We start from the raw sequence: 26,915 nt of genomic DNA on the forward strand, positions 1-26,915 counted from the left end.
TCTTATAATACAATTAATAATGTTGAACTAACAAATACCATCAAGGGATATGTTACAATTTACAATAAACACCTTGTGAAACAGCTGTGAAAACCAATCTAGCAATATTTTTGATTTAAATACACAACCATTGATATTTTTGGGGTACGTGTGTGTCAATTTACTTTCTGAATTTTTTTGTACGTACACTCACATGGCAATCAGACTGAAATACAGAATTATGGTGTGTGGAATAGAGAGGAGGTGGGTCTTGTGTGGATAGGAGGTTCTGCATCTGCGTCCTCACTTGTTTTTCAACATGTTGTGGACTCCAGAGGGAAACTGCAAAGTCCAGGCGCTGCTGACCTCTTTGTTCTGAGTGTTTGCAGTGCTAGTGTTTTTAGCAAATCTGTGCAGCCCACATTATGTGCCCAGTATGATAGTTGTCTTGCTCTTTCTTAGCGGATAATGACAACTTGATAATAACAGTAGCTGATGTAATGAAAAGTTGGAGGGTGGTTGGTAATGGATCCATGTCTGGGTGTTAGGCAGAATCCCTAGGTCCTGGAGAACAGGAGTAGAGTAAAGGAACAGGGTTGGAGACAGAATTAAACAAGCAAACACACAGGTTAAATTATTCAGGTATGTAAAAAAAATAGTTTTTGAATTATTTCATTTAGATGTTTGATTAGACAGGCAATAATGTTAAAGGATACCTGTCTAATTTTTGATGTCAGTGGGGTTGGTAAGGGATGGCCCCTGGGAAAGATGGAGAGATGAGTTGTGAGAAACTCTAGTGTGGTGTCATGACGACTGGAGTCATACACCTTAACAGTACCTACCTGGAAGTGGCGGTTACTTAACGTGACCCAGTGGTTAGCCTTGAGATTGACTATTTGGATTGACCCCTGGGCCAGTGTTGGTTACGTAACGTGACCCAGTGGTTAGCCTTAAGATTGACTATTTGGATTGACCCCTGGGCCAGTGTTGGTTACTTAACGTGACCCAGTGGTTAGCCTTAAGATTGACTATTTGGATTGACCCCTGGGCCAGTGTTGGTTACTTAACGTGACCCAGTGGTTAGCCTTAAGATTGACTATTTGGATTGAACCCTGGGCCAGTGTTGGTTACTTAACGTGACTCAGTGGTTAGCCTTAAGATTGACTATTTGGATTGACCCCTGGGCCAGTGTTAGTTACTTAACGTGACCCAGTGGTTAGCCTTGAGATTGACTATTTGGATTGACCCCTGGGCCAGTGTTGGTACTGCTGACAGCATGGCGATGCCACCCACCACGAGGCAGCAAATGCAAATAGTTATCATCTGAGATTTTTATATTCACCTTAATGGGTGTTGACCCCAGCTAGGAGCGAAAGAGCACCAAGCTTTCCCGGGTCTCGCCTTCCTTTCGTCCTTCTTCCAAGCCAAGTAATTCGCCCAGATGTCGAAGCACTTGGTCCCCTTGATTCTTCTCAGGTGGCTCTCCTTTTTCTCATGTGCCTAGTCCATGTTCAGTCTCACCTTGACTGATAATAGAAATAAATGCATTTATATTTCATATTGTTACAAATACATCTCTTATATATCTCTTGGAAGGCCAGAAAATAAATTTACAGTGGACAATCATTTTTACCTGGTGAAAGACCTCCACATCCTTCTCAGTCCGTGCCCGAAGGTGGTCTTCGAAGGCGTTCTGATCTGGTTTCACAACTTCCACCACATTAGGTAAAATATCAGTGACCTCAAAGTACGTTATACAAAAACAGCAAATGAAAAACTCTAAGTCAATCCCCAAAAATGTATACACAATAATGTTATATACACAATTGCATTGTTCACATCAGTTAACTGCTGTGGCTCCCCTCCATATAGCAGGCGATAGAGTGAATACTCTGGAGGCCTGGACACTGCTGTGTTGTGTGCAAAGATAATTACCATCAGATTGTCATTCCACCATTCCCGGTACCCCTCAAGGGACTTTCCCCATGGTAGTCCCGTTGGTCCGTTCATCCAAACGGGGACTGTACTATCAGTGTATCAATTTCGGAGAAAAAAACTCCTATGCAAAACAATGCTACAACCATTACATTAAGCTGGCATGGACTAAAACCAACTAGGCTAAAGCTAACTACTATAGCTCTTAGCCAAGCTAAATTTGGTTAGCATCAAGCTAGCGAACTGTTAAACACGATTTTCTTTTTTACAAATATTAACACTAACACATTTTATTGTGACATCGCATATTTACATATATTACCTAAAGTAAACTGAGTCTTTGTCCATAGAAAATAAAACAAATCGCATCTAAAACGTTGAGAAAAAATGTACAGAACGTTTGGACGCCATGTTGATCCTTTCTCGTTCATGTAAACCATTAGCAACCTAGCCTAACTCCATTCGCTTACTTACAATGGGGGAAAATACCAACCAGTTTTTCACTCAGTTAAAACTGCCTTCAAACATCATCAAACTCACAGACTGTAATTAACCATGTTACCTCAATATTTTGAGTCATATTGCATTTTCGCACATTACATACCTGAATTAATAGGGTAAAATGATAAGATGGAGAAACGTTAGTTTTCAGAACTAGTCATTCTCCACAATGAAGAAGGAATGTTAAATATCTCACTAACTCACTTCATTGGCGTCACAGCTCCCCTAGCAGCAGTAATTATATACATACATTAAATGCAAATACCTGGGAGGCAAAATAAACCAAATAAAACTTCAAAAATATCACCATATATGTGTGTCACAAACACATGGCATATGCTTGAGTACCACCTTGACATCTCTGATCTTTTTGCCTCGGTAAATTAATGCTAGAACATTAGTAGCCAGGATTAGGTATTTCGAATCTAATCAAACTTTATTTGTCACATGCGCCGAATACAAGTGTAGACCTTACCGTGAAATGCCTACTTGCAAGCCCTTAACCAACAGTGCAGTTGTTGTTTTACACGGTACCGTGTCAGTGTGCCGGGGTACATGTTGGTTGAGATCATTTGTACATGTAGGTAGGGGTGAAGTGACTAAGCATAGATAATAAACAGCGAGTAGAGGTTTTGTACTAAATAAATGGAGGGGGGGGGGGGCGGTCAATGTAGCAGCAGTGTATCTAGTCTCCTAATATTTGCATAACTGTGCAAGTTAGACAATACATCTTTTTTACAATGATGACCTACCCCGGCCAAACCCTAGCCCGGACGACGCTGGGCCAATTATGGGACTCCCAATCACGGCTGGTTGTGATACAGCCTGGAAACAAACCAGGATCTGTAGTGATGGCTCTACCACTGAGATGCAGTGCCTTAGATAGCTGCGCCACTCGGGAGTCCCAAGCATGTCTTTTTTGTTTGTCCTGTCAGTGTTGAGTGATCACACGTGCCTCAGCACACACAGGCTACTTTGCCTGCTTGCAAATGTGTGCTAAAAGTGGGGATATTTCATAGTATTTGATTGTCTTAACTCACCACCACCACCAATTAACTTTATTTTTCACAGATATCCACAGAACCATGACTGCAATATAGGCCTACACTCAGATAAAAAGGTGCTATCTACAAACTAATTGGATTATTCTGCTGTCCCCATAGGAGAACCCTTTTTGGTTCCAGGGAGAACCTGGAAGTGCACACTCAATTACATTATTATTGTAGGCTATAGACTACTACTACTTTGTACAAAACGTAATTGTTTAATGAAATAGAGTACCCACATTTACAATATAATTGATCAGTTAGATAAATAATACTAGGACATACATATTGTTGTAGAATAGGCTACTGCTGTATCCCCACTATATTAGGATACTGTTGTGATATTGTCAGGCATGATTTTAGGTATTCGATCGAAGTTATACCTCGTTTCCCTTCAGTGAAAAATAGTTATTTAATTTACAATTGAATTAATCCATTAAATAAATAATACTAGCACATCAAATTACATTATTGTACACTAGCCTACCCCCACTATCGACACAGTAAATGATATTGCCTACGTGCTTTCGACAATACGTTATCAACAACAAAATATTATTTTCAAATAAACCAACTTTGCCTTAACACAGTAGGCCTAAATATGTCCTAACGATATCACAACTTAAGTATAGCCTACTTACTCCTCAACTGGATCAAGTACATCTCGGTAATTATTTTCATAGTCTCTAATGAAACTATTTGGGGCCGACACTCAAAAATCCCTTCTGCCGCTTAAAAAAAATAAATAAAAATGAATGGCTGTGTCGCCTCCGAGCTCTCAAATACCGTGCCAGTCGCTCACTCTATGAACGGTCACTGCAATCCGGATTCCTTGGAACGTCCTTACCCTAAACTAACACTAAATGTAACCATTTTAACATTTAGACTTGATAGAGGTATGGACATCCCAAAGATTCCGAATAGCTCAGACCCTCTAGGAAAGTCTATGAACTGCTCTATTCGACTGAAGGGACATCCCAAGCATCCCGAATAGCACCTATGAACTCATCTGAAAGCCGTGGACACAAAACTGATGTGGAACTGGTAACAACACAGTCTATGATTGGCTAACAACATCTAGATCTGTATACAGCGAGATAACATATCATAACATGCCATTAGGTGTTGAGGGAGAGACCGATTATATACACATTGGGCATCATCTTTTCTAGGCCATTAGCGATAACAGGAAATACACACGCCGTAGCCTACACTATAGTTCAAGTTGGCTACCACGGAATGTCTGCTTGCACGGGAAAAATTGTACGTTTCAACATTTATGGTTGAGATTTAATTCATATAAATATAAACTATGCACATTATGACTTTAATTAACACGTGATACAGGCGTCACGCAGACATTAGTAAGGCGTTGGTATCATGTCAGGTGGTACGGTGGCCTAGGCTTATATATGTCCCTTATCACCCCCCATACACTACAGTCAAATTGGGCACGCTCAGCTCACATACTCTGGTGGGGAGTAGACTAGAACAGTCGGGAGGCTTATTTCCAGTGGTGGTGGGGGGGCAGATAAGGCTGGGCGATATATCTCATTTTCGATTAATTCCAATGTATGGTGCGATATTCCAAATGCTTGTATCGCAAGAATCAGGTTTTTGTTATTTTTCGTTTTTATGAGCGTTTATGTCCGCTTATTCTTGTGTTGTATTTTTGCCCGTCTTTCGCTCCTCATGTGCTGGATGCACCTCCTCATTTACACCAGAGATCTGTATATAATGAAGAGATGCACTTCTCCACCCTAACAATGAGTCATTGTCCCAAAAGCGGGAAGGCTGGCAACAAGTTTCGGTCCAAATCCAAAATAAGACCATAGAAACGCATTGGGCTAATTTTGGACAGATTTTAGCTTCGCCTCTTCCTCTATGATTTGCACACACCAAGCCTATCCCCCAGCCTGTGACGCCAATAAAGTTGAGAGGTGTCACGCCCTGACCTTAAAGCTTTTTATGTCTCTATTTTGGATTGGTCAGGGTGTGATTTGGTTGGGCATTCTATGTTCCTTTTTCTATGTTTTTGTATTTCTTTGTTTTGGCCGGGTATGGTTCTCAATCAGTGACAGCTGTCTATCGTTAGGTAGCTTTTTCCCACAGGTTTTTTGTGGGTAGTTAATTTCTGTTTAGTGTTTTGCACCTTTCAGGGCTGTTTCGGTTATCCCCTTTGTTATTTTGTTATAGTGTTCAGTAAAGAAAGCATGGACACTTACCACGCTGAGCTTTGGTCCGATGATTCCTCTTCTTCAGATGACAAATACCGTTACAAGAGGACACATCTTTCTCTATGACAAGCGGTTTGAACTCTCTATTTGCGTTTGAGCTTTGGGCCCACAGAATGGACACAAAACACATTGAAAAATTATTTTACTGTAATTGAGGATAAGTAAGTTATTTTCTAACAATACCCTTTTTATGTCTCAACTACTCAAATTGTGCGCAGAGCAGACCCTACTAAAACGAGAGTTTCAATGAACATTGATTTTGGAAAATGAATGCTCAGTTTGTTGCACAGCATTGGTGTACCATGTACCGCTAGCAGCATTTTAGCCAAAAACTGTTATACTAGCTAGTCTGTTTTATAAATGGGTTTTATAAATGTGCAGAAAGCATAAAACACAATTATATAAGGAATTGGCAACTCGTTCTCATTCTGATAAAAAAAAGTTAGGCCACTTGATTTCAACATCTGAACAAACTGAATTTTCAAGCAGTTGGAGACATACAGAAGAGTGTGTTCATAACAATTCAACTGTTCAACCTACTTAGCTAGCAAATAGGTCCAAGTTGGCTAAACTTGAAATATACAAATTGGCTGGCTAATCACTAGCACATGGGCTTGAGAGATTGTTGATGAGACCTGTGTTAATTTAGCCTAATGCCTGCTACAAGAAGCACTGCTGGAAAAAGTACTCAAACGTCATACTTGAGTAAAAGTGAAAATACCGTAATAGAAAAATGACTAAAGTAAAAGTGAAAGTCGGCCAGTAAAATATTACTTGAGCAAAAGTCAAGAATAATTTTTTTAATATATACTTATATATACTTAAGTATCAAAAGTAAAAGTATTAACACTTTCAAATCTTTATATTATGCAAACCAGACAGCATAATTTTAAAGTTTTTTGTGTATTTATGGATAGCCAGGGGCACACTGACATTAATTTACAAACAAAGCATTTGTGTTTAGTTAGTCCGCCAGATCAGAGGCAGCAGAGGTGACCACGGATGTTCTCTTGATAAGTATGTGAATTTGACCATTTTCCTGTCAAAATGTGCCCAAGTACTTTTGGGTGTCAGGGGAAATGTATGGACTAAAAATAAATATATTTTCTTTAGGAATGTAGTGAAGTAAAAGTTGTCAAAAACATAAATAGTAAAGTACAGATACCCCCCAAAAATACTTAAGTAGTACTTTAAAGTATTTTTATCAAATCAAATGTATTTATATAGCCCTTCTTAAATCAGCTGATATCTCAAAGTGCTGTACAGAAACCCAGCCTAAAACCCCAAACAGCAAGCAATGCAGGTGTTGAAGCACGTTGGCTAGGAAAAACTCCCTAGAAAGGCCAAAACCTAGGAGGAAACCTAGAGAGGAACCAGGCTATGAGGGGTGGCCAGTCCTCTTCTGGCTGTGCCGGGTGGAGATTATAACGGAACATGGCCAAGATGTTCAAATGTTCATAAATGACCAGCATGATCAAATAATAGGTCTGGGACAGGTAGCACGTCCGGTGAACAGGTCAGGATTCCATAGCCGCAGGCAGATCAGTTGAAACTGGAGCAGCAGCACGGCCAGGTGGACTGGGGACAGCAAGGAGTCATCATGCCAGGTAGTCCTGAGGCATGGTCCTAGGGCTCAGGTCCTCCGAGAGAGAGAAAGAAAGCGAGAATTAGAGAGAGCATACTTAAATTCACACAGGACACCAGATAAGACAGAAGTACTCCAGATATAACAAACTGACCCTAGCCCCCTGACACATAAACTACTGCAGCATAAATACTGGAGGCTGAGACAGGAGGGGTCAGGAGACACTGTGGACCCATCCGATGATACCCCCGGACAGGGCCAAACAGGAAGGATATAACCCCACCCACTTTGCCAACGCACAGCCCTCACACCACTAGAGGGATATATTCAACCACCAACTTACCATCCTGAGACAAGGCGCCGAGTATAGCCCACAAAGATCTCCGCCACGGCACAACCCAAGAGGGGGGGGCGCCGCCAACCCAGACAGGAAGATCAGTGACTCAACCCACTCAAGTGATGCACCCCTCCTAGGGACGGCATGAAAGAGCTAGTGACTCAGCCCCTGTAATAGGGTTAGAGGCAGAGAATCCCAGTGGAAAGAGGGGAACCGGCCAGGCAGAGACGGCAAGGGCGGTTCGTTGCTCCAGAGCCTTTCCGTTCACCTTCACACTCCTGGGCCAGACTACACTCAATCATATGACCCACTGAAGAAATGAGTCTTCAGTAAAGACTTAAAGGTTGAGACCGAGTTTGCGTCTCTCACATGGGTAGGCAGACCATTCCATAAAAATTGAGCTCTATAGGAGAAAGCCCTGCCTCCAGCTGTTTGCTTAGAAATTCTAGGGACAATTAGGAGGCCTGCGTCTTGTGACCGTAGCGTACGTGTAGGTATGTACGGCAGGACCAAATCAGAGAGATAGGTAGGAGCAAGCCCGTGTAATGTTTTGTAGGTTAGCAGTAAAACCTTGAAATCAGCCCTTGCCTTGACAGGAAGCCAGTGTAGGGAGGCTAGCACTGGAGTAATATGATCAAATTTTTGGGCTCTAGTCAGGATTCTAGCAGCCGTATTTAGCACTAACTGAAGTTTATTTAGTGCTTTATCCGGGTAGCAGTAGTCTAATCTAGAAGTGACAAAAGCATGGATACATTTTTCTACATAATTTTTTACAATGTTACAAAGATCTAAAAAATCTGTCCTTGAAATATTAATCAAAAGAGAGATCAGGGTCCAGAGCAATGCCGAGGTCCTTCATTTTAATTTGAGATTACTGTACAACCATCAAGATTAATTGTCAGATCCAACAGAAGATCTCTTTGTTTCTTGGGACTTAGAACTAGCATCTCTGTTTTGTCCTAGTTTACAAGTAAAATATTTGCTGCCATCCACTTCCTTATGTCTGAAACACAGGCTTCCAGGTAGAGCAATTTTGGGGCTTCACGATGTTTCATCGAAATGTACAGCTGTGTATCGTCCGCATAGCAGTGAAAGTTAACATTATGTTTCCGAATTACATCATCAAGAGGTAAAATATATAGTGAAAACAATAGTGGTCCTAAAACGGAACCTTGAGGAACACCGAAATGTACAGTTGATTTGTCAGAAGACAAACCATCCACAGAAACAAACTGATATCTTTACAACAGATAAGATCTAAACCAGGCTAGAACTTGTCCGTGTAGACCTATTTGGATTTCCAATCTCTCCAAAAGAATGTGGTGATCGATGGTAATCAAAAGCAGCACTAAGGTCTAGGAACACGAGGACAGATGCAGAGTCTTGGTAATTTACCACCATCACGAGTGCAGTCTCAGTGCTATGATGGGGTCTAAAACCAGACTGAAGTATTTTGTATACATTGTTTGTTTTCAGTAAGGCAGTGAGTTGCTTGAGAGGGAAGGGAGATTCGATATAGGCTGATTTAGTTTTTTATATGTTTTGGGTCAAGGTTTGGCATTTTCAAGAGAGGCTTTGTTACTGCCACTTTTATTGAGTTTGGTACACATCCTGTGAATCAAATCAAATGTATTTATATAGCCCTTCGTACATCAGCTGATATCTCAAAGTGCTGTACAGAAACCCAGCCTAAAACATATAGAGCTGTTTATTATATTCAACATAGGAGGGCCAAGCACAGGAAACATCTCATTCAGTAGTTTAGTTGGAATAGGGTCCAGTATGCATGCAGCTTGAAGTTTTAGAGGCTAAGACTATTTTCATCAATGTGTCAAGAGATAGAGTATTAAACAACTTGAGTGTCTCCCTTAATCCTAGGTCCTGGCAGTGTTGTGCAGACTCAGGACAACTGAGCTTTGGAGAAATACGCAGATTTAAAGATAAGACCATAAGAAGCATTTAAGATCTGCATTTACATCACGCAGCTAGAAATTTCTTATGCATTTTATCTTTTTGTCCTGTAGAATTCTGCGTTAACGCGGCCCCTAAGTTTTACTTGCTAGTTATCTAAGTAAGTCGCTGAATTAATAAGGTGACGGGGCATCATATTGTGTTAGCTGTCTGCTGTGTTTGAGAAGTCAAAGCCCTTTGGATGAGTTATCTGTACAGCTGCTATCTTGATTTCCTTCTGTTTTTTTTCCCTCTCCATTCTCGGCCCATATTCTCCTCCCCCATCTTCTCAGAGCACAGCAGGCAGGCCCATTGCCCTATCCCCTCTAGACTCCACACAGATACAGCGTGTTAACATGCTGCTCCAGAGCCAGTATTGTTCTTTCTTCAAACAAGCATGCGTCAAAATGTTGTTAATTTGCATAATGTCTTTCATTTACATTCGCTTGTAAATGTCCAAACTCACCAAAAAGGACATTCGGTAGCTCCTGCCTATCTATATATGTATAACTTTATGAGCTGGATTGCCGGTTTTTGCAATTAATTAATTTTTATTTGCCCTCGTTAGCATATTTAGCTAGCAGCCTCAATGGAAACTCGCTATTAGTTATTCTAATTCTGTTAGCATTATGATAATAAACAATAATAAATGGGCTGTTTTAAGGTTTTAATTTTTGCGCCCTCTTTTGTACTAAACCGGTAATTTCGTAAATGTGAAAATATGAAAATCTGGATACCGCCCAACCCTATCGTCATGAATGGCAGAAAGGATTCGAGACGGACTTCGGAGCGGAAAAACAACATAATTAAAAAGGGAGGAATATACAGTGAATAAAGGAAAGTACATTTATTCAACTGTGAAGACAAACTTTGGAATTAAAAACTGCTAAATGAGTGAACTTGAGGATGAAACATCAGTAAGTGAAGTGATTGAAGGTCACGCGACAGGAAAATAGTTCTGTGGTTGAGGGCAATATTGAAGTGAGTGGCAATCAGGAGCCTATTGAGAAATGAAAATTGGCTGGAATTACTAGATTACTAGAGCCGGTCAGCATGAGTGAATGGGTGACACCCATCATACCAGTCCTTAATAAGAAGGATGTTGAAATCAGGATATGTGGAGACTTTATCCTTTTCCTGCAGTGGGCTAAATCAGGGTCACACAGTGTTTCTTGGTAGTCTTAAACAAATCTATTTTGAAACAAAAATATACACCTCACACACATGGTTATGGGCTTAGAAAAAAGAAGACACCTGTACCATGTCAGATATAGAGTTGAAATGTATTACATTTTGATTTGCATTCCAATATTACACTTGATATACTTCACAGAAGACTGAAATATAACAAAACCGTTTGACATTGAAACACCTGTTTTTTTAGTTAAAATAAATAAATAATTATGAAATTATGAAAAATATTATTAACATTCCACCATGAGACCATATAGGACGATTTGGTCATTTGACTAAAGGAAAGGGCAACAGTCACAGTTAACCCTGTGTTGTCTGCTGAACAGTATGCGCTACCACACATCGAAGACCTTTTCGCAGGTTTAGCTGGGGGTCAAAAGTTCAGCGAAATCGACCTCTGCCAAGCCTACTTTCAGATTCACGTGGATGAAAAGTCAAAGGAGCAGATTGTCGTGCCACGTAATGGGCTCTTTAGGTAATTTCCTCTACCGTTTGGAATCACAAGTGTGCCAGCGCTGTTCCAGAGAGCGATGGACCAGATCTTGAGTGGATTGCCAGGAGTACAATGCTACCTGGATGACATTCTCGTTACTGGAAAGGATGAAGAGGACCATCTCCAAAATGTATATTCGACCTTACAGAGATTGAAGGACTACGGACTGCGAGTTCATCATTTGAATACATTGGACACGTCATTGACCCTACGGGCCTCCATAAGGCTCCATCCACGGTCAATGCTATCTTGGACAGCCCAGCTCCTCAGAATGTGAGCGAACTACGTTCTTTCCTGAGTTACTAACTATGGACGCTTTATCCCAAGCTTAGCAACGAAGCTGAAGCCACTGCATCAGTTGCTTTGTTAGGACAAAACATGGAAATGGACAGATCAATGCGAGGAAGCATTTGTGAAAACCAAGGAAACACTTCTGAAATCTGAGGCATGGACACACTTTGACCAATCATTGCCCATCCAACTAGCTTGTGATGCTAGTTCGTATGGTGTGGGAGCAGTCGTGTCCCATATCATATCATGGCTTCATGTGAAGGGAAGCTGATTGTTTTTGCATCGTGAACATTGAAATGAACTACGCACCGATAAAACATGAAGCCCTAGGCATATTTTCTGGAGTGCGTAACTTTCACCAGTATCTGTACGGGAGTTCACCCTTTTTACAGATTATCATCCACTGACAAGCATCTTTGGACCACATACTTGGATTCCATCACTTGCTGCAAGCAGAGTGCAAAGGTGGGCTTTGTTGTCAGCACACACCTACGACATCAAGTAACGCAAATCAGAACTGCACTGCAACGCAGATGGACTCTCCAGGTTAGCACTACAAGTGGTCAAACCAGAGTCGCGCCAAGTGGACATCTTCTTCTTCAGACAAGTGGAAAATGCACCAGTCAATTCAACACAAGTGCCGGGAAACACCACAAACGACCCGGTGTTAGCTGAAGTCATGGACATCAACATCCAAGATGTTGATGTCCATGAGGAGGAGATGTCCATCAACAGGAGATGCTCCAGAACGGAAACCTTACCTTTCCAGGAGAACTGAGCTGTCAGTATAGTCCGATTGTCTGCTGTGGGGGAGGATAGTTATCATTCCACCTTTGCTGAGGAAACCAGTGTTGCAACAGCTACGCTCAGGTCATTGTGGAATGATAACCTACTTCTGGTGGCCTGGATTGGATGGAAGCATTGCGATTAAAGCGAAAACACGTTCCTCATGTCAGAAGGTTCGCAAAGTACATCAACTTTCACCTCTTCATCCGTGGGATTGACCGGAAGAGGCGTGGCAACTCAAACACATCTACTTCACAGTTCCATTCAAAGACTGAATGTTTCTCATGGTAGTGGATGCTCAAAGTAAGTGGCCAGAGCTTGTCATCTTGAGGTCTACTACTGCAGGGATGACCATTTGAGATGCTTGGAGGTGTTTAGTTGGTTCGGATCGCCACTCCAACTCGTTAGCAACAACGGATCGCAGCTACTGTCCCAAGAATTGGCTACAAGCCTACAGGTGAATGGCGTACAGCACATCAGGTCTGCACCATATCATCCATCTGCCAACGGGCTGGCGGAGAGGATCATAGAGACCATGAAACATTAAAAGCGTCTCAGGATCAAGGGACACTGCACCAATACTTGAATAGCTTCCTAAGTATCCTACAGGAATACACCTCACGCAACCACTAAGGCTTCACCTGCATCGCTACTCCTGAAGAGATAGCTACACACGAGCTTCGACCTACTCAAACCCCAGAACGCAAATGAGACAGTACAATACTACAGTTTACTATAGAATGCTACGGTACTTACTATATAATTCTGTAATAAACTGTAGTATACTGTATAATACTATACTCCACACTAGTATTCCTCGATCATAGTAGTACTTAGTATTGCATTTTGTAGTATACTGTAGAATACTATAGTAAATACTGAAGTATTATCCACAAAAAAAACACTGTAGTAAATACTACAGAAATGTCTGCAAAAACACTAGATTGTTTTAGCTATAGTAAATACTACAGCATTTAATTTGCCATCCCCTGCCCATTCCCCTCCCCCATATCCCAATTTGTGCCACCCGTAAGTGAGAAACCTACATGCCCAGTATAGACCATATATTGTGTTCCCTGCAGGTTATAGAATAGAGCAGAAGCTCTGAACTACGTTCAGAACCCAGTCCTTGCCTACCTGTTATGGAAAATTTGCTATTTTAGTATTTCTTAGTATTTTTTTCATGTGGGATGTCAACAGGAGAGCCAAGTCAAGTGAACAAAGAATAGCTTTTAATCCTAGAGGAACTGTCTTGGCTAGGAACTACCTCAACGGGCCAAAGTGTGGGTTCCTGCTACAGTCATTGCTCAGATTGGTCCTGTGTCCTACACTGTCCAGACCGCAGAGGACTGTTGTTCATAATGGGGACAATTTGTGTAAGAGGGGAGGAGATGTTGTATAAAAAGGTTGTACCTCCGTACCTACCTTAGTTGTATGTAGTAGTACTTAGGTACCGTACCTACCTTAGTTGTATGTAGTAGTACTTAGGTACCGTACCTACCTTAGTTGTATGTAGTAGTACTTAGGTACCGTACCTACCTTAATTGTATGTAGTAGTACTTAGGTACCGTACCTACCTTAGTTGTATGTAGTAGTACTTAGGTACCGTACCTACCTTAGTTGTATGTAGTAGTACTTAGGTACCGTACCTACCTTAGTTGTATGTAGTAGTACTTAGGTACCGTACCTACCTTAGTTGTATGCGCAAAGCGTCATGGGTGTTGACTATTGAACTGATCAGTGGTGGATAAAGTACTCAATTGTAATACTTGAGTAAAAGTAAAGATAACAGAATAGAGAATGACTCAATTAAAGTGAAAGTCACAGAGTACGACTTCAGTATTTTCACCTAGTTACTTTGCACCGCTGGAACTGATCCCCGTCTCCCATCCCATCATTATTGAATTGTTATAAAGACGTGGTTATGAAGCCCACGAGACATGTTAATCACATACATTGCCAAAGCAAACATAAAGAAACATATCAAATCTCTCTCTCCCTCACAGGAAGCTGTACAAGGCGGAGAAGTTGCCCTCCCACTCCTTTGAGATTGATCATGAAGACGTGGACAAGGATGAGGTCAGGCCTGTTTTCATGGATCCTATTCCTTTTCAATTCACTACTTTTGAACAGGGCCCATATGGCTATGGTCAATAGTATTGCACTGTATAGGGAATAGGGTGTCATTTGGGACGTAGCCTGAGTATGATGAATAGTCAGAGGCCATTGATTAGCCCTACTGTTAAACTGTCATAATGCACGTCTGCTCGCATATTTCTAGTCTGTTGTTTTTGGTTTAGGGACATTGAGTAGAAGCTTTATTCAATTGAGTTCAACTGAGCCAGAATCAATGACTCTCCAAAAACAATATCCTCTATGGCTCCTCCAGCTTCGGCTCTGTTACAGCAGGTGTATGTTCAAGACAAATTAGGCATCATAGAATGAAATTGAACAAAGTATCTTATTGCATGTCAATGGCAGACATATTTAGACCTTGGTTTAGTTGGTCCCAAATGGCACCCTTTGTAGTGCATTACTTTTGACCAGAGCCCTATAAAGTTAGATTGCCTAAAAGTAGTGCATTTCATCGAGAATAGTTTGTCACGTGGGATGTACCCATCGAGCCTGATTTGAAGATGTCTGTTTTGGTTTTTGCAGGACACAACGTCTTTGTCCTCGTCTAAAGGAGGGTGTGGAGGAGGAGGGATCGGTGTGTTCCGATCGGGATGGCTCTATAAAGGGAACTTCAATAGTACTGTCAACAACAGCATCACTGTTCGGGTGGGGAAGTGTGCCACAGACTCCCCAACAATACCCCCCCCCCCCCTCTCTCAATTAACTTTTTTTCAAATGGCTTTATTGGCATGGGAAACATACACTATATATTGAGAGTATGTACCCCTTCAAATTAGTGGATTTGTCTATTTCAGCCACACCCGTTGCTGACAGGTGTATACAATCGAGCACACAGCCATGCAATCTCCATAGACAAACATTGGCAGTAGAATGGTCTTACTGAAGAACTCAGTGACTTTCAACGTGGCACCATCATAGGATGGTGTAAAGCTCGCTGCCATTGGACTCTGGACCAGTACAAATGCCTTCTCTGGAGTGACGAATCACGTGTCACCATCTGAAAGTCCGACGTGCCAATCTGGGTTTGGCGGATGCCAGGAAAACGCTACCTGCCCCAATGCATAGTGCCAACTGTAAAGTTTATTGGCGGTGGAATAATAATCTGGGGATGTTTTTCATGGTTTGGGCTAGGCCCTTAATTCCAGTTTGGGGAAATCTTAACGCTACAGCATACAGTGACATTCTAGACGATTCTGTGCTTCCAACTTTGGGGCAACAGTTTGGGGAAGGCCTTTTCCTGTCTCAGCACTTGAATGCCCCTGTGCACAAAGCGAGGTCCATACAGAAATGGTTTGTTGAGACCGGTGTGGAAGAACATGACTGGCCTGCACAGAGCCCTGACCTCAACCCCATCGAACACCTTTGGGATGAATTGGAATGCCGACTGCGAGCAATATCAGTGCCCGACCTCACTAATGCTCTTGTGGTTAAATGCAATGTTCCAACATCTAGTGGAAAGCCTTCCCAGAAGAGTGGAGGCTGTTATAGCAGCAATGTCCCAACATCTAGTGGAAAGCCTTCCCAGAAGAGTGGAGGCTGTTATAGCAGCAATGTTCCAACATCTAGTGGAAAGCCTTCCCAGAAGAGTGGAGGCTCTTTTAGCAGACCATGTTAATGCCCATGATTTTGGAATGAGATGTTCGACGAGCAGGTGTCCACATACTTGTTGTAGTGTTTACATTGCCAAAGCAAGTGAAATAGATTACAAACAAAAGTGAAATGTTCAAATTCTTTGTGGTTCTGTCTCTCGTGCTCTCTCTTTGATGCCTGTCTTCCTCTCGCTCTACCTCTTGCTCTCTCTGTCTCTTTCTCTCTCTCTCTGATGCCTGAACTCCTCTCTTTGGCGTTTCTTCCCCTCTGCCCACCATCTTTTTTTTACCTCATCGTAAGACTTTTTCCTACTACATTCCTCTTTCTCGCAAACACACATTTCTTGATTCTCTCTTCTTTCTATCGTCTCACTCTTTTCCTGGTCTCCCTCTCAGCCTCCCCCTCCCATTCTGTCTTCTGAAAAAGCAGACTCTTAGTTAGACCGGCCCTGCAGGGTCCTGGCACTTTGTTATGACCTCATCAGTCCCCCGTGGCTTTAAGTTATGGCCTGTCTCTTCTAAAGAGACTTTGTGTTAATGTAGAGCACCACTGGCCCAGGCCATGTCCAATTTACTGTCACATAGTCAGTGGTTGGGTCCCAAATGGCCTGTTCGCTATGTAGTGCACTACTACTTACCTTTATACAGAGCCCTACCCATAGGGCCCTGGTCAAAAGTAGTGCACTTTATAGGGAATAGTGTGCCATTTGGGACAGAACCTCAGATTATTGTCTGAGTTAGGGTAACTACATCTTTATTGCCTGTAATTGATATTGATGGGGTTGTATTTTTATTTTGACATCCTTGTAGTCGTTCAAGAGGAGGTACTTCCAGCTGACACAGCTGACTGATAACTCCTACATCATGAACTTTTACAAAGATGAGAAGATCTCCAAAGAACCCAAGGGCTGCATCTTCCTGGACTCGTGTACTGGTGTGGTTCAGGTGGGTAGACGATGATAGAGTCCCAATAGACTGTGAAATTAGATTTGCACACACATGCATGCATTCGGGGATACACACACACACACACACACACACACATACACACACACACACACACACACACACACACACACACACACACACACACACACAGATTGACACACTTGCTATCTGTAGAACGCCACTGGCACACATTAAAACCGGTTCCCTATAGACTGTCCAATCGAGGAGCTCGGAGTGTTGCAACTTTCCCTAGCTAAGACTCTTGAGAGGAAATAAACTGAACAAAAACAAAAATGTAATACGCTCTAAAAGATTATATCTCTCACAGATTTGGTTTACCACCCTGTTTGTGAGCATTTCTCATTTGCCAAGATAATCCATCCACCTGACAGGTGTTGCATATCAAGAAGCTGATTAAACAGCTGAGGAGTATTTCTGTCTGTACTAAAGCCCTTTTGTGGGGGTAACCTCATCCTGATTGGCTGGGCATGGCTCCCCAGTGGGTGGGCCTATGCCCTCCCAGGCCCATCCATGGCTGCACCCATGTGAAATCCATGTGAAATCCATAAATTAGGGCCTAATTCATGTATTTCAATTGACTGATTTCCTTATGTACTGTAACTCAGAAGAATCTCAGAAATTGTTGGAAGTTGCATATATTATTTTGTTCAGTATAGGTGTAGTCAGGTCTATAAATGCAGCAGGAAGGCTACCAAAGAACTCTTATTAACTGCGTCCCAACTGCATCCCTATTCCCTACATAGTGCACTACTTATGACCAGAGCCCTATGGGTTATTGTAACACAATGTTACAATACGGATACGATATGGTAAGATACGATAGGAGATTTCACAGACGCAACTAGTCGTGCACTACCCAAATGCACAAAATTCACTAATTTACTGACTTGTCTGTCAAAGTATGGGTGAACTAACACTAACCAAAACACCCCCTGTAGAACAACCGTCTGAGGAAGTATGCCTTTGAGCTGAAGATGAACGAGGTGACGTACTTCGTGCTGGCGGCGGAGAGCGAGCAGGACATGGAGGAGTGGATCAGTACCTTGACCCGGATCCTCCAGATCAGCCCCAACGACGGCCCCTCCCCACTGACGCAGCTGGACCGTAAGAATGTAGACCTCATCGACACACGGCAAGGTGAGTACTCTGGACCTCCATACAGATTCAGGATCAGCTTCCCCTCCCACAATCCTAACCATTACCATTAGTGGGGAAAATGCTAAACTCACCCAAGATCAGCGTCTAGATGCAACTTCACCCTACATCAAATCAAATTTATTTATATAGCCCTTCGTACATCAGCTGATATCTCAAAGTGCTGTACAGAAACCCAGCCTAAAACCCCAAACAGCAAGCAATGCAGGTGTAGAAGCACGGTGGCTAGGAAAAACTCCCTAGAAAGGCCAAAACCTAGGAAGAAACCTAGAGAGGAACCAGGCTATGTGGGGTGGCCAGTCCTCTTCTGGCTGTGCCGGGTGGAGATTATAACAGAACATGGCCAAGATGTTCAAATGTTCATAAATGACCAGCATGGTCGAATAATAATAAGGCAGAACAGTTGAAACTGGAGCAGCAGCACAGTCAGGTGGAAGTTGAAACTGGAGCAGCAGCATGGCCAGGTGGACTGGGGACAGCAAGGAGTCATCATGTCAGGTAGTCCTGGGGCATGGTCCTAGGGCTCAGGTCAGTTGAAACTGGAACAGCAGCATGGCCAGGTGGACTGGGGACAGCAAGGAGTCATCATGTCAGGTAGTCCTGGGGCATGGTCCTGGTTCCGGTTTATTAGGACTCAGTGTAGTAAAACCTTTCGCAACGGATAATGAGAAAAAGGGTTTCTTATTTTGACGAGTCCAGATAGTACCTCACTCCATTTTGAATCGTTTTTGTTCCGTGTGCCTACTGAACACGAACCCTGATGATGAGAAGAGACACACTCATCGTAACGTGTCCTGAAAACAAGACTTGAAAACAACATCTTAAAGAAGATGTTCCCTGACTGTTTGCTGTCTCCCAAAAGTGATTTTTAAAAATGATGTAGTATCACTGAGTTTCATAGAAAATAACTAATGGGAGCAGCAAATGCTGAGTGGACATATTCCTTTTTTAAAAACTTAGATCCTGACACCTAAGCCTCATAGCCCCAGAGCGGGAGAGGAAAGAGTAGAGGAGTTTGGAATATAGATTAGAATATGCCCAACAGAACCCTAGCCGGGTTCCAGATCTGTTTGTGCATTAAGGTATTCATAATCTGGTATTCATAATGGCTGTAAGGATATTCTGCCATGGCTAAGTTGAGACTTAATGTGCGGTGACTTGATCCTTATTGTTTGTGGTCCACCAGGAAATTAGACCGGACACAAGGCAAAACACTCCACCTTGGTTTTTCTAGTTTAAACATTTTTTTTTTTTTTTTTTTTTAAGCCTCAGTGTGGTATATAACCAAACAAATTGCACACACCGCCCTGGACCATGGAGAATTGAGGTTCAAATCAAATCAAATGTATTTGTCACATACACATGGTTAGCAGATGTTAATGCGAGTGTAGCGAAATGCTTGTGCTTCTAGTTCTGACAATGCAGTGATAACCAACAAGTAATCTAACTAACAATTCTAAAACTACTGTCTTATACACAGTGTAAGGGGATAAAGAATATGTACATAAGGATATATGAATGAGTGATGGTACAGAGCAGCATACAGTAGATGGTATCGAGTACAGTATATACATATGAGATGAGTATGTAGACAAAGTAAACAAAGTGGCATAGTTAAAGTGGCTAGTGATACATGTATTACATAAGGATGCAGTCGATGATGTAGAGATGATGTAGAGTACAGTATATACGTATGCATATGAGATGAATAATGTAGGGTAAGTAACATTATATAAGGTAGCATTGTTTAAAGTGGCTAGTGATATATTTACATCATTTCCCATCAATTCCCATTATTAAAGTGGCTGGAGTTGGGTCAGTGTCAATGACAGTGTGTTGGCAGCAGCCACTCAATGTTAGTGGTGGCTGTTTAACAGTCTGATGGCCTTGAGATAGAAGCTGTTTTTCAGTCTCTCGGTCCCAGCTTTGATGCACCTGTACTGACCTCGCCTTCTGGATGATAGTGGGGTGAACAGGCAGTGGTTCGGGTGGTTGATGTCCTTGATGATCTTTATGGCCTTCCTGTGACATCAGGTGGTGTAGGTGTCCTGGAGGGCAGGTAGTTTGCCCCCGGTGATGCGTTGTGCAGACCTCACTACCCTCTGGAGAGCCTTACGGTTGAGGGCGGAGCAGTTGCCGTACCAGGCGGTGATACAGCCCGCCAGGATGCTCTCGATTGTGCATCTGTAGAAGTTTGTGAGTGCTTTTGGTGACAAGCCGAATTTCTTCAGCCTCCTGAGGTTGAAGAGGCGCTGCTGCGCCTTCTTCACGACGCTGTCAGTGTGAGTGGACCAATTCAGTTTGTCTGTGATGTGTATGCCGAGGAACTTAAAACTTGCTACCCTCTCCACTACTGTTCCATCGATGTGGATAGGGGGGTGTTCCCTCTGCTGTTTCCTGAAGTCCACAATCATCTCCTTAGTTTTGTTTACGTTGAGTGTGAGGTTATTTTCCTGACATGGGTGAACAGGGAGTACAGGAGAGGGCTCAGAACGCACCCTTGTGGGGCCCCCGTGTTGAGGATCAGCGGGGAGGAGATGTTGTTGCCTACCCTCACCACCTGGGGGCGGCCCGTCAGGAAGTCCAGTACCCAGTTGCACAGGGCGGGGTCGAGACCCAGGGTCTCGAGCTTGATGACGAGCTTGGAGGGTACTATGGTGTTGAATGCCGAGCTGTAGTCGATGAACAGCATTCTCACATAGGTATTCCTCTTGTCCAGGTGGGTTAGGGCAGTGTGCAGTGTGGTTGAGATTGCATCGTCTGTGGACCTATTTGGGCGGTAAGCAAATTGGAGTGGGTCTAGGGTGTCAGGTAGGGTGGAGGTGATATGGTCCTTGACTAGTCTCTCAAAGCACTTCATGATGACGGAAGTGAGTGCTACGGGCGGTAGTCGTTTAGCTCAGTTACCTTAGCTTTCTTGGGAACAGGAACAATGGTGGCCCTCTTGAAGCATGTGGGAACAGCAGACTGGTATAGGGATTGATTGAATATGTCCGTAAACACACCGGCCAGCTGGTCTGCGCATGCTCTGAGGGCGCGGCTGGGGATGCCGTCTGGGCCTGCAGCCTTGCGAGGGTTAACACGTTTAAATGTCTTACTCATCTCGGCTGCAGTGAAGGAGAGACCGCATGTTTTCGTTGCAGGCCGTGTCAGTGGCACTGTATTGTCCTCAAAGCGGGCAAAAGTTATTTAGTCTGCCTGGGAGCAAGATATCCTGGTCCGTGACTGGGCTGGGTTTCTTCTTGTAGTCCGTGATTGACTGTAGACCCTGCCACATGCCTCTTGTGTCTGAGCCGTTGAATTGAGATTCTACTTTGTCTCTGTACTGACGCTTAGCTTGTTTAATAGCCTTGCGGAGGGAATAGCTGCACTGTTTGTATTCGGTCATGTTGCCAGACACCTTGCCCTGATTAAAAGCAGTGGTTCGCGCTTTCAGTTTCACGCGAATGCTGCCATCAATCCACGGTTTCTGGTTAGGGAATGTTTTTATCGTTGCTATGGGAACGACATCTTCAACGCACGTTCTAATGAACTCGCACACCGAATCAGCGTATTCGTCAATATTTTTATCTGACGCAATACGAAACATGTCCCAGTCCACGTGATGGAAGCAGTCTTGGAGTGTGGAGTCAGCTTGGTCTGACCAGCGTTGGACAGACCTCAGCGTGGGAGCCTCTTGTTTAAGTTTCTGCCTGTAGGCAGGGATCAACAAAATGGAGTCGTGGTCAGATTTTCTGAAAGGGGGGCGGGGCAGGGCCTTATATGCGTCGCGGAAGTTAGAGTAACAATGATCCAAGGTTTTACCACCCCTGGTTGCGCAATCGATATGCTGATAAAATTTAGGGAGTCTTGTTTTCAGATTAGCTTTGTTAAAATCCCCAGCTACAATGAATGCAGCCTCCGGATAAATGGTTTCCAGTTTGCAAAGAGTTAAATAAAGTTCTTTCAGAGCCATCGATGTGTCTGCTTCGGGGGGGATATATACGGCTGTGATTATAATCGAAGAGAATTCTCTTGGAAGATAATGCGGTCTACATTTGATTGTGAGGAATTCTAAATCAGGTGAACAGAAGGATTTCAGTTCCTGTATGTTTCCTTCATCACACCATGTCTCGTTAGTCATGAGGCATACGCCCCCGCCACTCTTCTTACCAGAAAGATGTTTGTTTCTGTCGGCGCGATGCGTGGAGAAACCCGTTGGCTGCACCGTATCGGATAGCGTCTTCCCAGTAAGCCATGTTTCCGTGAAGCAGAGAACGTTGCAGTCTCTGATGTCCCTCTGGAATGCTACCCTTGCTCGGATTTCATCAACCTTGTTGTCAAGAGACTGGACATTGGCAAGAAGAATGCTGGGGAGTGGTGCGCGATGTGCCCTTGTCCGGAGTCTGACCAGAAGACCGCTACGTTTCCCTCTTTTTCGGAGTCGTTTTCTTGGGTCGCTGCATGCGATCCATTCCGTTGTCCTGTTTGTAAGGCAGAACACAGGATCCGCGTCGCGGAAGACATATTCTTGGTCGTACTGATGGTGAGTTGACGCTGATCTTATATTCAGTAGTTCTTCTCGACTGTATGTAATGAAACCTAAGATGACCTGGGGTACTAATGTAAGAAATAACACGTAAAAAAACAAAAAACTGCATAGTTTCCTAGGAACGCGAAGCGAGGCGGCCATCTCTGTCGGCGCCTGAAAACGACTACGAATGATGTAATAGCCGTAGTCATCATGGTTCTGTGTTGCTGTACTAACATGATGTTAAATCAAGTTCGGTGTACTAACTGACCTGAGCCTTATTAGCCATTAAGCTCCATATAATATCACCTGGAGGTGGTGTGGTGTACAGTTTCATCAACCGCGCTGGCTGGCAGAGCTCCCAGAGCTAATCCTGAAACTAACACGTCATGCTGAGTTAGTTATTATCCAGGAGTAGGAGTAGTGGTGGCTATTCAACAACCTGATGGTCAGGGGGGATAGAAGCTGTTGGCCATTCTGTTAGTTTGAGCCATGATGCTCTTGTATTGCCCGCCTGGAACTGCAACGCCTGGTGTTGTAGGTGCCCTGGAGGGCAGACAGTGTGCACCCAGTGGCTGTGTTCGGCTGAGCGTACTACCCTCTGTATTGCCTTGCGGTCAGTGGCAGTGGCGTTGCCGTACCGGGCTGTGATGCAGCCCAACAGTATGCTTTAGATGGTGCTCCTGTAGAACACTGTTAGGGCCCTTGTGGAGAGACTTAATTTCGTCAGCCTCAGGGTCGGTGGCTGTCGTGACTTATTCTTCACAGTGTCCATGTGGTTAGACCATTTCAGCTCCTCTGAGATGTCTAATCGTTTCATTCCGAACAGAACCCCAGAACCCCAAAATTAAGTTCTGAACTGGTTCAACCCCCCCCAAAAAAGTACCCTTTTATAATGTTCCTTTCTGTTCCTTTTTTTTAACCTTGTGAAATCTACAGTTTTTTTTAAACGTTTAGCTCATTACATTAATTCACCAATCAGTGAGGATAGAGCAGGGAAGCTAGTTGTTTACATGTGTCATGGAAAGACAAGTGTAGCCTATGGCTCAAGATGAGACTGACATTTTAAGGGTGGGGAGAGAGCGAGAGGGTTACATTATCTTAATTAGGTCCGCAGAATTATACCCAGGAGGAGCGGCTTCTACTGTATGAAGGAACTTTGAATGTCCTTTGAGCTAGCTAGCTAACAAGCTTGCGTTATCAAGCAAACAAGCTTGTGAGAGCGCCGCCAGAATTAAAAACACGTCTTACCTTTTTGCAGTTAATAAATCCAACCGTGACACATGCTAACTAATCCTTTAACTAGTATTGAAAAAGTCTCTAGCTAATAAAACATCTCTCTCCCTATCTTCACATGCTTCTAACGTCAGTACAGTGGCCTGCAGTATGCTTCGGAGGGGGGATGGGCAGGTAGCCTTAACACGCAAACACAAAGATTTCGGCTCGTAGACAGATGCTGGAATAAGTTTCTGAGTGACAGAGTGGGGGCTTTGCATTTGGTGCTTTTGTTGCGTGTCTGGAATGCAAAAGAAAGTTATTACCGGTTTCCATGTTTTAAAATAACAGTTTTCTTCTGGAACAGTATGGGTCACTTTTGTTCCAGGTTCCATTTCGGTTCCTTGAAAAATGACTTATTTTCCAGTTTTCGGTTCTGTTCCCTGAACCGGTTCCAACCCTTGGGAAGAGGTAATGTTGCCTACCTTCACCACCCGAGTGCGGCCTGTCAGGAAGTCCAGGACCCACTTGCATTGGGAGGAGTTCAGTCCCAGGGCTGTGAGCTTAGAGAGCACTATGGTATTGAAGGCTGAGCTGTAGTCGATTTAACAGCATCCTCACATATGCATTCTTCTTGTCCAGATGGGTGAGGGCGGTGTGCAGTGCAATGGTGATTGCATCGTCCGTGGATCTGTCGGGACGGTTTTCGAATTCGAGAGGTTGGAGTGTGTCAAGGGAAGGAGGAGGTTATGTGGTCTTTGACTCTCGAAGCACTTCATGATGACGGAAGTGACGGTAGTCATTCAGTTCAGTTACTTTCCATTTCTTGAGCACAGGGATGATAGCTAGAGAGAGTTTGAAAATGTCAGAAAACACAACAACTAGCTGGCCTGCACATGCTCTGAGGGCGTGGCTAGGGACGCCACCTGGGCCGCCAGCTTTGCGAGGGTTAACACGTTTGAATGACTTACATTTTATTTATTTATTTGACCTTTATTTAAATGAGGCAAGTCAGTTAAGAAGAAATTCTTATTTTCAATGACATCCTAGGATCAGTGGGTTAACTGCCTGTTCAGGGGCAGAAGGGCAGATTTGTACCTTGTCAGCTCAGGGATTCGATCTTGCAACCTTTTGGTCCAAGTCCAACGCTCTAACCACTAGACTTGGACTTCCTCCAACCGTAAGCACGTGGCCATTGTTGTCCTCAGGGGCTCTCCTCGGCAGCTCAGAGTCGTTTTGCATGAACCGTGAGAAAACGGTGTTTAGCTGTCTTTTTGTAATCCGTGATCGTTAGAAACCCCTGCCACATTTGACTAGTATCTGACACGCAGAATTGCTCCTCCACTTTCTCCCTATACTTGTGTCTCGGCATCTGGATCGATCTTCGTAGGTCGTATTTGTTCTGTTTAACCATGCAATGAGAGAAGAGGAGCAGCATCAGCAGACCTAATACACATACAGGGCTCTGCACTACTTCTGCTCTTTCTGTCTCTTTCTTTCTTTCTTTCTCTATTCTCTTTCTCTTTCTGTCTCTCTCTTTCTTTCTTTCTTTCTTTCTTTCTCTATTCCCTCTCTATCCCCCCCACTCTCTCTCTCTCTCTCTCTCTCTCTCTCTCTCTCTCTCTCTCTCTCTCTCTCTCTCTCTCTCTGTGAAAGAAAACAGCTGTCTATTTCCCTCCCCCTCTTTGTGTGGGGCCTCTTTTACAGTACCACATAAAAGGTTGACCTACACTGACTGAATGGAGGGATGGTAGTGAAAGGATAAACACATACAGTAAGCTCCATTAGGCCAGTGTGAGAGGGCGCTCCCCTACTCCCCCCCCCTCCCCACCTTTACCCCTCTCAGAACGCACTCAGGTATGGCGGCTTCCATGACAACAGCCTGGCAGTCTCCTTCTCATTCTATAGCTGTCATTGAAGACCAGAGGAAATTAGCCAATACTAACAGGAATGGGAGACATGAATTTCACCGGAGATATTGACTGTAACTGTCTGTCTCTTTCCCCACCAGACGTCTGTGATCTGTCTCTAAGCGACGTGTGTTTACCTGAGAATGAAGAGGTGACCGAGAACGGCATCAACCCTGAGCTGGCCAAGGTGGGTGTGTGGAGATGTCATTTGTCACCTGTAAAAAAATCAATGCTTCTACTTGTATTATGCTCATTTAAAATCAAATCAAATTGTATTTGTCACATGCTTACTTACAAGCCCTTAACCAACAATGCAGTTTAAAAAAAAAACACCAACAAAAAAACGGTAATAGATAAGAATAACAAATGATTAAAGAGCAGCAGTAAATAACAATAGTGGGGCTATATACAGGGGGAACCGGTACAGAGTCAATGTGCGGGGACTCAGGTGTCGAGGCAATTGAGGTAAATATGTACATGTAGGTAGAGTTAATAAAGTGACTATGCATAGATAATAACAGAGAGTAGCAGCAGCGTTCCAGCGTTCCGTATCTGAGGAACCATGCCAAATCTTTTCAGTCTCCCGAGGGGGGAATAGGTTTTGTCGTGCCCTCTTCACGACTGTCTTGGTGTGCTTGGACCATGTTAGTTTGTTGGTGATGTGGACGCCAAGGAACTTGAAGCTCTCAACCTGCCCCACTACAGCCCCGTCGATGAGAATGGGGCGTGCTCAGTCCTCCTTTTCCTGTAGTCCTCCTTTAATACATATTCTGTATATTCTGTATTTTATTTGTGGGGATATCTTCTCTCTTTCTCTCTCTCTCAGTATTTCTCTGAAACTGAGGAGGTGGTCCGATCGGCCAGAAGAGAAGAGAGGCTCAACCTGTTCTCCCTGGACCCTGACACCCCGGTAGGTAGTGTTTAGGGGTTAAGACACTGACACTGTAGGTACCCTATAGGGGTTAACACACCTTGTGCAGAACTGTTGGTGGTACAGTCCTGCACAATTCACCTGTTAATTAAGCACTGTTAGGTCAGGGATGATAATCTCTGTCCCAGGAGGGCCTCTGTGTCTGCAGGCTTCTGGTCCAGACCAG

At 43.5% G+C, this 26,915-nt stretch overlaps 1 protein-coding gene across 5 annotated transcripts in view; it reads left to right on the forward strand.

The window, feature by feature from the left end:
- The window catches only part of LOC115137144 (dedicator of cytokinesis protein 10-like), a 179,486-nt gene that overhangs the window by 80,109 nt on the left and 72,462 nt on the right, over nt 1–26,915 (forward strand). For all 5 annotated transcript variants that reach the window (XM_065024655.1, XM_065024656.1, XM_029673248.2 and 2 more), the window contains exons 5-10: nt 14,341–14,413; nt 14,993–15,115; nt 16,870–17,004; nt 17,967–18,165; nt 25,920–26,005; nt 26,645–26,728. In XM_065024655.1, coding sequence (XP_064880727.1) covers nt 14,341–14,413; nt 14,993–15,115; nt 16,870–17,004; nt 17,967–18,165; nt 25,920–26,005; nt 26,645–26,728 — 700 coding nt within the window. The remainder of the gene's footprint in view (nt 1–14,340; nt 14,414–14,992; nt 15,116–16,869; nt 17,005–17,966; nt 18,166–25,919; nt 26,006–26,644; nt 26,729–26,915) is intronic.

Source organism: Oncorhynchus nerka, linkage group LG11 (assembly GCF_034236695.1).
Source record: "Oncorhynchus nerka isolate Pitt River linkage group LG11, Oner_Uvic_2.0, whole genome shotgun sequence".
Taxonomy (NCBI): domain Eukaryota; kingdom Metazoa; phylum Chordata; class Actinopteri; order Salmoniformes; family Salmonidae; genus Oncorhynchus; species Oncorhynchus nerka.